Raw genomic sequence first — 11,692 nt, 5'->3', positions numbered from 1 at the left:
ATCTACACTGTAGATATGCTAAAAGTGCTAAAAGTGGCGAAAATCCTCGGCAAGCCTCGGAATTTTTCCACTTTTATCAACTCGTGTTGATATTTGATATCAAAAGACACTCGGGTGAGGTTCTCAATTTATCATCCAAAACTGGCCCCGAGAAGAGATATCGCTTGGATGAGATCAAGTGATATCTACACTGTCGATATCGCTGCAATGAAATTTCATCACAATGCTTTGCAGACCATTGTGACGTCATTATTTACCATGTCGCAATCAAATGACATCACTAATGGCTCTGCTACTAAAGCTGTAAGCAGTACTTTTTTTACACTTAAGACACCGCTTATTACTATCTACAAACCGAAAAAGTTGGAAGAATGATGTTGGATGATAAATAAAATCTCACCCTCGTGTATTTTGATATCAAATATATCAACACTCGGCAAGCCTCAGAGTGTTTCCACTTTTATCAACTTGTGTTGATATATTCGATAGCAAAAGACACGAGGGTGATATTTTATTTATCATCCAACATCATTCTTCCAACTTTTTGAGATACAGTCAGTTCATCAGAGGCCGAAAGAAGCTTCTCGGAGGCCCGGAATGACACTGGCATTTGTCTGTTTGTTCCAAACTATATCAACAGAGGAGTCGACACAATTAAAGAATCAAGAATTTGACGGACATTAAGATTTTGAGAAGACCCCTTTGTTTACAGTGTAAACATTTTCTGGACGCAGACGGGTAGTGATTGAGAATACCTCAGTGTAGAGATGTTTGAATGGGGAGAGATGAACGGGATGGAGCTGTACAGGTGATGTCGTATCGGCTTACCTGATGGGCGGACTAGTGTGTGGTAAAACCATTACAGAGTCCGAGTGTCAAACACTACACATAAAGCATGTGTTTGATTGACGTTTAGATAAAGATTCTTACACAATTATAAATTTCCAGTTTTCTATTCCAGCTACGACGTAAGAATCAAGTCTTTGAAAGGTATTTGTAGGTGATACACAAAAGGAATAAAACGTATCGATGTCAACTTCTTTATTATGAGGAACACAACGTTTCGGAGTATATACCTACTCCTTCATTAGGTGAAATGAGGCAGAGAACATCTACACTGTAGATATCGCTGCAATGAAATTACATCACAATGCTTTGCAGACCATTGTGACGTCACTGGTTACATGACGTCACAATCCAATGACATCACTAATGGCTCTGCTACTGAAGCTGTTTTTACACTGAAGACACTGCTAATTACTGTCCACAAATTGAAAAAGTTGGAAGAATGATGTTGGATGATAAATAAAATCTCACCCTCGGCAAGCCTCGGAATTTTTCCACTTTTATCAACTCGTGTTGATATACTTGATATCAAAAGACGCTCGGGTGAGACTCTCTCTCTCTCTCTCTCTCTCTCTCTCTCTCTCTCTCTCTCTCTCAGATAATTGGCGCTAACAGGTGATGTGAGAATCTACATAGAAACGTCGCTATATGCAATAAACCAGAAGCCGTTATGCATAAAGTTGTACGTTTTTATTTACCCCTTAACCAGACATCTGATATTGGGTATTTTGGTATTAAGAACAAATTACTTTCATATTGAATAAACACGGGCGAATGGGGCCACTTGCGTAAATATGGAGGCAGACCATTAGTTATGGTGTCTTTAGTTGCCGTATACGGTGTCATATTAGGTTAGCAGACGACTCGCCCAATATTTTTCTGCTAACCTGATATGACACCGTATACGGCAACTGAAGACAGAATAATGAATTTATTATGCCGAAAAGTTTACACCATTTGGTATCTTTGTCTTTGTATCTTTTCAAAAAGAAAACTTGACACTTACAACGGTATAAACGTTAGTACCAGTACATATGTTTCCGATACAACGCTTTAATATAACCATAAACGTTAACAATGGAATATATAATGCACTAAATCTGAACGTTTAAAGTATTATAGCTAAAATGGATAGAATTATCATAAAAATGCTCGCATGTTTACAAAAATCTGCGGGCCACTGTTACTTGATTACAGTCCGCTTTCCCCTAACGACTGGCTGCTGTCTATTCTATTGCTATGTGACGTCATTGGCGTCACAGTGCTTGTTTGTGACGTCATCCTTTAGCATGTTCTATGACGTTGCTATTTGTAACACAGACCTCCGTATCTGTAATTTTGCTTTGTTTACATTTCAAACAAGTGCAGTTTTTCGAGCACAGCGTTCGTTTTCACACCTAACTTATTTTGCTTGATTGCATCCAGCCACTTTGTATTGGTGACAAAGACCATTGGTCATTTGATTCTAAAATGTATGAGGAATTCAAGGATGTATGTATGGCAGCTAAGTTTGAAATATACCTGATGTTACAGGCGTTTCATAGCTGGTGTACCTGAAACGTAATTTTGTAAATACTTTCCAATATAGCGGAAAGTTCGCTTCGGCGCTCGTTTTTGCGTATTTTCCAAAACATTCTAAACGATTCTAGGGTTATTGGAGACGTTTTGGAATGATCATTGGTGATTTGATAAAAGACAGATACCCGTGATCACTAATATGCTATTTTTGAAATTCATTTCTCCGAGTAAATATCCGAAATTTAGATTTCAAAACATGCTGTAAATAACGCTGTGAGTGGGGATTTAGTAATGTGTAAAAAATGGCGACATTTACGATGTACCTAATTTTCAGAGGTCATTTTCAGTTTTTTTGCTTTGCCTAAAATGCCAGTGGATGATATCACAGAACAGGAAATTTCCCATCTTATTCAAAACTGTGAAGTGTATTTGTGTGGGTGATGTATTTTGAATTTTATTCGACTTCAATGTGAGGGTTGTAGAGGAGGGACATATATGTCCCTGTGGCATCCAGGGGGTTAAACCATTAGGCTACCCCACCACTCCTTGTTGTCAAGAACAATGTACATTGAAAGAAATTGTTCCATGTCAATACATCGTTGTTTAAAACTAGCAATAAACTGTGAAATGTGTTCATGACCTTGCTCTATCCAAACTGACCCAAACCCTCTATAAAACAAAATATTGTTCACATTTCATGCCCAACAATCGTTTTCCTTCTCAGCTTATTCATGCTGATAAAAATAGACATGTTTTACCAGACTATTCTCCTGTTGATACAAAAGTCGATTCACCTTTCTTCAGTGGTATAGCATTTAAGTGAGTGAGTGAGTGCGTGCGTGAGTATAATTTTACGCCACTTTAGGCAATAAACCACCAACATCACGGCGGGGGACACCAGAAATGGGCTTTAACACATTGTACCCTTTCGGGGAATCGAACCCAGGCCTTCGGCGAGACGAGCGAACGCTTAAATCATTAGGCTACCCCACCGCCCATTGTTGTGAAGAACAATGTACATTGTATTAAAGTATTGTCAAATATGTGGACTGTCTGGCCCAAACCTGAATATTTACAGACTGCCGTCATATAGCTGGAATATTGCTGGGTGCGGCGTTAAACAAACAAACAAACAGTTAAGGAAGGAGTGGAGAAGAGGTGTGAAGAGACTCAATTAGGGTTGAGAGGAGGTGTAGCCTGCGATACACAAGAATAGATAACTCTGCAGAAAACCCGTAAGAAACAACCACTCCTGAGTGTCATACATCCTGGATTGTCGCCATTGGTTACAAAAACAGATTGGTAACATAGAATAATGTCGAACACAACCAGGTATTTGGATGTGTGAATATACAGGCATTTATTCATGTTAAAGGTTTCAACACTGTTTTGCGTTTTACGTCCAAAGGAATCTGTTTCGGCAGATAATAAGACAAACTCTTGTCTTGACTGGATCTGGCCATTGTGGTTTAGAGCCTAGTCTGACATGCAACTTTATCATCCCAAACTGGCTCCCACAGGAGATATCGCTTGGATTAGATCAAGCGATATCTACACTGTAGATATCGCTGCAATGAAATTACATCACAATGCTTTGCAGACCATTGTGACGTCACTGGTTACCATGACGTCACAATCAAATGACATCACTTATGGCTCTGCTACTGAAGCTGTTAGCAGTACTTTTTACACTGAAGACACTGCTAATTACTGTCTACTAATCAAAAAAAGTTGGAAGAATGATGTTGGATGATAAATAAAATCTCACCCTCGTGTCTTTTGATATCAAATATATCAACACTCGTTGATAAAAGTGGCAAAAATCCTCGGCAAGCCTCTGAATTTTCCCACTTTTATCAACTCGTGTTGATATATTTGATATCAAAAGACACTCGGGTGAGATTCCCTTTGTAGCAGCACCTTCCATTTGATCAGGCAACTCTTGGGGATGTGAAGCAAGTGGTCACTATTTTTCTCCTGCGCTGACGTTTTCTATTTACCTTAGCCCCGCCGTGATATTGCTGGAATATTGCTAAAAGCGGCGTAAAACCCCACTCACTCACTCACTATTTACCTTAACTATGATAAAATAGTTATTTACCATTTTAGCTATTCATGCATATTTAGTAGATCCAAAAGGTATGCAAATTAACATCTTAAGTGAACTGAATGAATTTGATGATGCTTCCTGATATATTTAATTGATGATTATTTAAACTGATTCCAGCATTAAATTTGGTGTTAAGTTGCTCAATTCTGTTCACCTTTCTGAACTATGGTGACTTAAAACTTTCACAAACAAGACACAAAGCTTTCTACTTAACTGTGGCTGTGTCTCGGACAGATGTTCCAGTGAACATAAAATCTCAATTTATGGTTAAATTACAACAAATCAGGTGACAGAATAATCACTTTAAGGTATATTCGGCTACTAGTGGTATGTTAGCTCTGACAAGCAAAGTCACCAAGTAGTAAACAACATTAGATATTCAATCGGTTGAAAAACACCCTATTTCAAACAATGCCATGCCATGACAACATTTGGAATTGTACATGAACGTCTTATGAAAATACGCCAAATAATTGAAAACAATATGTTGAATAATTTTTTAGAAGATGGGGTTGGCAAAAATGTTTTTTTCCCTTTAATGAGCTGTGCGCTTTCAATTTTGATCCAAAGTTTATTTTGTTTTAACTTGAAACACGTAGGATATGATATGTGAAACGTATAGTGCTGACCTACTATTCCACTGATTGATTGACGGACGGGCGGACTGCCTGACGAGCGAAGAGGTCACATTGACTGTGTCAAGGTGTTCTTAACATTAGAATACAACATTAATGTTTATCAACTTTTTATTACAAAATAAACATCATACAAATAAATATCATATCAAAATAAAAACACTTGGTATATACATTGAGCACTTCTTTCACAAGACCACGTTACATCATCGTCCAATACCCTAATTTCGGAGCATTAAAGTTATTTATGCTGGTTGCCAAGGGAACGACAACCCTCAGAACACATCTGTGTGGGACAGTTACCCTGGGCACAGTTCGTCTTGCACCACCTGACTATCCGGCTATCTCCTGCCCAGAGTCCGATAGCTGAGCACCCGGATGTAGCACCGCCAGATGGCGCTACATAGACAGTTTGCACCTGACTGTTAGACGAGAGTATCGCGACGTCTGCGCAGCCGTAGAACTGTTCCTGAGGTCCACACCCAACACAGCAGTGACCACTTGCTTCACATCCCCAAGAGTTGCCTGGTCAAACAGAAGGTGCATCTACAGTTGCATGTCAGACTAGTTTTATGATCGTGTTATTTTCGCACAACTTAAGAAAAACAATATGTAAGAGCAACACATCTTTAATAAACATCCTTGTTTTAAAATAGATCATGTTTATTTCACCATTGAGAAAAACCGTTTGATATCATTTGCTTAAACAGAAGAGAAACAAATCTTATGAAAACAAAAAATATATTTAATCTTAAATTAAGGTAAATCAGTTAACCTACCAGCGTTGTATTTCCACTGCAGGACACACTGAGAACACGACACTTCCGCCGGAAGTATGACCTCCATATTGTATTTGCCCTCACGTGACGTGGTGACGTAGAAGCGCGTGCTACCGTCAGGGTGTTTCAGAACATGTGTGTCGAGACACTGCTGGGTGACGGGGGTGGAGGGGTTGTTGTGGGGACAAAGACGGAACTCAAAATAACCTGAAATAACGAAAAGGAATTTGAACAGATATTGATTCCACAATGAAATGGTTTTACATGTATCCTGCTTTATTTATGTCACATCAATACATTTCAAATACGTTTTTAGGATTCCTGTATGTCTTTAGTGAAGCAGGTGGGGGCACAGTACTACTGCCTTTACTCAGTCAGGTTTTAGTCTGGTAGTTTGTTTTTCACGCCGCACTCAGCAATATTCCAGTTATGTAAATAATCGAGTATGGACTAAACAATCCAGTGATTGATATCATGAGCAGCGATCCACGCAAATGTGATACGATGACATGCATCAACCAAGTCAGCGAGCTTGACCACCCGATCCCGTTAGTCGCATTTGACGACAAGCATAGTCGCCTTTTATGGCATGCATGGGTTGCTGAAGACCTATTCTAACCCGGATCTTCACGGGTCTTTATTAGTCAAGCAAATCCAGTACTAGACATTGTATGTATAGCCTTGGAATTAAGATATTGTTTTTTGTGACTTAAGAGGTCAAACATTCCCCGATACCAACTTGCTGCTCATTAGCATTATAACAAAATGAAAAGACCAGAATTTTAAGATAACACTTAAAGAAATTGTCGAGTGATTTGATGGTAATATTCTTAAAACTGTAAGAAAATGCAACTTACCTCTATGGTTGGCCGTCAGATCAATGTCAATCTTGATTGTCTCCCCTTGGTTGTACTTCCGGACGATGATGCCTTTTGCGTACTTCCCCCCAGCCTCGTTTTCGCGCACCCCGTCCCAGGGATCTCCGCACACACCGCACTTCCCCTTGTTCTGTTCCCACTGTCTCTGTAATGGAAGTCATGGTGAACATGGTGTCATATTTTACAGGTTTGTGTCCTTTAAATGTTGGATGGGTGAGGTGAAATGGGCTTTAACAACGCGTTCATGATTACTGCGCTTATATAGCGACGTGGTGTCCTTCAAAGAGATAGGGTAGTTCATATTTTTCACATGTACCATAAACTACGTTTATAATGAACACGCTTATAACGAACTGTTTTGGTGTACCGTCCATTTGCTAGACAGAAAGTTCGTTTCGTGCAAGAAATAATATTATATGCTACTGCATTTTGGTTTGAAACATCTTTATACTCACTTGGTAACCACCACAGAAGAGCTGGTTGTCGTTGTAGTTTGGTGGGGTATTGAAACCAAGCCTCCACATACTTGCTCGAGAGGGGGGTTCCAGCAGACGCCCGTGTCCCCCGACCATGGAGGGGAGGAGCAGGAGGGACGCCCACAGCACGAGCTGAGCTGCAGCACGAATTTTCAACCAAACCATGTTTAGAGTTCAGTGCCCTTTTGTCGGTTTCCAAATGTCGTCTGCTGATCACGTTGACTGTGCAGGATCGTTATTGTCCGGTCGTCTGTGCTTCTTCGTCTGATAAGCAAGGCTGATGTGTGGAACGGTCGACTTTGATTTGTCGTCTGCTTGATTTAAAGGGCAATTTGTCTGACGTCTGGTGATTATGGTGAATCTCCCAGGGCGAATGTTAAGATGTAAACGGTTGCGTCTTTCAGAGACAAATGGCTTTCGTGAAGCAGTTCTTGTAGCTCGGTTCCTGTCTGACTGTCAACCGATCTGGGGTGCTATATACCCCTGCCTCAGCCACGTGCCCCATTTGTTGCCAAGACAGAAACCTTCCTTGGTGCCTGTTTTTCCTGAACACCGAGACACGCGTGAGGTCACAAAAACAAGCTTGACCTCTGTCCGACCTGCATGTCCTCAGCAACCCATTCCCTCCACAGAAATCCCCATTGTCCATCTCGGTCAATGTACCCACCAGTGTGCGTCTCATCCCCGTCCCCCATTCACCCCAGATAAGCAAATACCCGCACACGTCAAACTCCCATGTGTAAACTCACCAACAACACAACAAGGGTATCCCCATGTCGGTGCTCCGGTCTGTCGTACTGGGCAACACCACACCTCCCACAATATTCTGATAGTGATAATACTCATGTCAGTCATTTATTATGCTGAAAAAATTAATTTGTGTATAAACACAAAACTTATCATTGCTTTGTGTTTCGCTTGACGTCATTGACTTTATCTGTTATTGTTTTATCAGGGGCTTGCCAAAATAAACATATACCTCTGTAGTTTGTCAGGGCCCTGGATAATCCATTGAGAGTTTGAATATTCACTCACATGTCATTTACATTGAGTATTGATAGTTTTCTTTGGGTATTCGATATATCATACTACTTCGGGCCCAGTCTGCGGGGTATATACATATATATATATATATATATTCCCATGTGTATATATTGTGATATTGTGGAAGATGAATGTCACTTTTTATTACAACAATTTTATGAAGATTTACAGTATAATTTATTTTGTGCAGCTTCATATATGCGAAGAGGAGAATCGGGGAGTCTTCTGAATTCTTATCTTAATTTCCCACCTCTCACATTATATGTTTCTACTATGTGTTTACTGTATAAAGTGTCTCATCAGCCACTGCCTGGCTGGACGCACGTCGTACACTTTTTATGTATTATGTGTATCAGTATATATTGTACTACTACCACGGGTGTTACAACTGCTAACGCTACTACTGCTACGACTTCTACTACTGATCCTACTACCACTGCTACTAATACTGTTGCTGCTACTACAGCCACTACTACAACTACTACTACTGCTACTATTACAACTACCCTACTACTACTGCTGCTAATACTACTACTACCACTGCTACTACTACTACTTCTGCTACTATTACAACTACTACTACTACTGCTACTACCACTACCACTACTGCTACTGCTACTACCACTGCTTCTACTACTTCTTCTGCTACTATTACAACTACTACTACTACTACTACTACTACTACTACTACTACTACTACTATATCTGCTCAAGAATGTTTGGGCCATGGTGGTTTATTTTGATTATTTTACGCAGATACGCAACTTATGTGGAGTTCTGAAATCGTATTTCGATTTCTTTTTAAATCAGCTTTTCCAACACCCAAAGTACCATATTCACGGACTAACGTATACAGGCGTGCGTTTGCATCGGTCTGTTAAAACAATAAGAGGTGTCCAAATGTATATGAAAACGCTTTTATATTTTAACTGTGAAACATATTATATATTGAGTCATTCTCAGACTATGTTTCAAGTGAATCATTGTTGAAGCTCAGCATAAGAAACAAGGTCACTATGTTGATATAAATGAAAGAAATCCTCCCGTATGCTCGTGTTTATTTTGCCGTTCTTGATAACCTTAACTTTCAATAGTTCGTGTTAGTGAAGTCAATGTCGTGTTCCTACTATTTCAAACGAATTAATCAATCAACCATAACGTAAACATGTAGATTAATGCATCAGTGTCTCTGTCCCATTATATATTAACATCTTCACTGACGTCAGCCGGCAATAACATATGTATTGTGGGATATATTTCTTTCATTCATAAATGTGACGTCACAGTACGCTTCCTGTGTCCTTGACGAAGAAGGGCGTGGTCAAGCGTTCCTTCTTTACCTCTTTTGCCTGGAAGTAAATATATTTCGGGGACCGTCTCAACATCTGTCGGACGCGAAGTCAAGTTGAATTGTCTCACATGTGGTTGGTTTTCACATATACTGGGCTCATGGCTATCCGATGTAGTAGCTTGTGGTGCTACAATATACAGGGCTCATGGCTATCCGATGTAGTAGCTTGTGGTGCTACAATATACTGGGCTCATGGCTACCCGACGTAGTAGCTTGTGGTGCTACAATATACTGGGCTCATGGCTATCCGACGTAGTAGCTTGTGGTGCTACAATATACTGGGCTCATGGCTACCCGACGTAGTAGCTTGTGGTGCTACAATATACTGGGCTCATGGCTATCCGACGTAGTAGCTTGTGGTGCTACAATATACTGGGCTCATGGCTACCCGACGTAGTAGCTTGTGGCGCTACAATATACTGGGCTCATGGCTATCCGATGTAGTAGCTTGTGGTGCTACAATATACTGGGCTCATGGCTACCCGACGTTGTAGCTTGTGGTGCTACAATATACTGGGCTCATGGCTACCCGACGTAGTAGCTTGTGGCGCTACAATATACTAGGCTCATGGCTACCCGACGTTGTAGCTTGTGGTGCTACAATATACTGGGCTCATGGCTACCCGACGTGGTGCTACAATATACTGGGCTCATGGCTACACGACGTAGTAGCTTGTGGTGCTACAATATACTGGGCTCATGGCTATCCGACGTTGTAGCTTGTGGTGCTACAATATACTGGGCTCATGGCTATCCGACGTAGTAGCTTGTGGTGCTACAATATACTGGGCTCACGGCTATCCTACGTTGTAGCTTGTGATGCTACAATATACTGGGCTCATGGCTACCCGACGTAGTAGCTTGCACATGGTGCTACAATATACTGGGCTCATGGCTACCCGATGTAGTAGCTTGTGGTGCTACAATATACTGGGCTCATGGCTATCCGACGTAGTAGCTTGTGGTGCTACAATATACTGGGCTCATGGCTACCCGACGTAGTAGCTTGTGGTGCTACAATATACTGGGCTCATGGCTACACGACGTAGTAGCTTGTGGTGCTACAATATACAAGGCTCATGGCTCCCCGACGTTGTAGCTTGTGGCGCTACAATATACTGGGCTCATGGCTACCCGACGTAGTAGCTTGTGGTGCTACAATATACTGGGCTCATGGCTCCCCGACGTTGTAGCTTATGGCGCTACAATATACTGGGCTCACGGCTATCCGACGTAGTAGCTTGTGGCGCTACAATATACTGGGTATAGTATCTCTGTGAGCGAGAACTATAAAATCGGCAATGCCGCATTAGTCCGGACTAGTACAAGCAGCCACGCACGCACGTACATATGCACGTCGCTTATGTAAGTTCAATAATCTTGAGCGCGACGTTAAACCGCATTTAACTTAACCTCAACTTGTGAGAACACCCGCCCCCGATCCTCCATCTCTGCCCACCACTGAAGCTGTGTAAGCAAGTCTTAATAACAAGTACACCTCACCCTTGCGGACCTGGGTACAGTTGGGGAAGACACCGCAAACCACGTGACAGGAAATAACCGTAGACCACGTGACAGGAAATAACAAGCAGAAGGTCAGAACCATACACTGCCCTTCCTGATGAATGATCTCTGAGACACGAATGTATTCTGATCACACGTAAAACCATTGTACAGAAAGTATATCAAAAGTATTTAAATATAGGTATCTAGTGTGGGCTAACAATTCCTTCTCTGTTGAGTTTATACTTCGTCTGAAAGTAATACAGAAAGACCAAGAAGCGTACAACACACTTTCCAATGAAACAGATACACCTCTTACTGAGTGAGATGTAGATAAGTCTCCGTAACACGAGATGCAACGGAATATTTATCACACCCACTTGTAAAATCGTGCTAATGCACGACAGCAAGCTAATTCCTTATAATGTTCAGATATGTATCCACTTCATTTGAACTGGTACAACCCGAGAAGATCCAGGGTAGAACAGGTCTTCAGCAACTCATGCTTGCTGTAACAGGCGGCTGTGCTTGTCGTAAGAGGCAACTAACGGG

General features: G+C 41.1%; 1 protein-coding gene across 1 annotated transcript; it reads right to left on the bottom strand.

Annotated features, from left to right (window-relative positions):
* Positions 1–5,206: 5,206 nt before the first annotated feature.
* Positions 5,207–7,766, bottom strand: LOC124119996. The gene is made up of 4 exons (XM_046482718.2): positions 7,222–7,766; positions 6,746–6,911; positions 5,889–6,095; positions 5,207–5,634 (listed from the first exon to the last, which is right to left on the bottom strand). Exons 1-4 carry the CDS (start codon positions 7,405–7,407, stop codon positions 5,351–5,353), a joined length of 843 nt encoding a protein of 280 aa, XP_046338674.2. The 5' UTR covers positions 7,408–7,766; the 3' UTR covers positions 5,207–5,350.
* Positions 7,767–11,692: the final 3,926 nt, after the last annotated feature.

This window comes from Haliotis rufescens, unplaced genomic scaffold, assembly GCF_023055435.1.
Source record: "Haliotis rufescens isolate VD_foot unplaced genomic scaffold, xgHalRufe1.0.p SCAF_42, whole genome shotgun sequence".
Taxonomy (NCBI): domain Eukaryota; kingdom Metazoa; phylum Mollusca; class Gastropoda; order Lepetellida; family Haliotidae; genus Haliotis; species Haliotis rufescens.
This window is presented reverse-complemented; position numbering and strand designations above follow the sequence as displayed.

Excerpts from the sequence above, each read along its gene's own strand:
- LOC124119996 (XM_046482718.2), bottom strand. The coding sequence starts at position 7,407 with ATGGTTTGGTTGAAAATTCGTGCTGCAGCTCAGCTCGTGCTGTGGGCG. Across the intron at positions 6,912-7,221 it reads TCTTCTGTGGTGGTTACCAA|AGACAGTGGGAACAGAACAA; the intron begins GTGAGTATAAAG and ends CTTCCATTACAG. Across the intron at positions 6,096-6,745 it reads TCTGACGGCCAACCATAGAG|GTTATTTTGAGTTCCGTCTT; the intron begins GTAAGTTGCATT and ends TCGTTATTTCAG.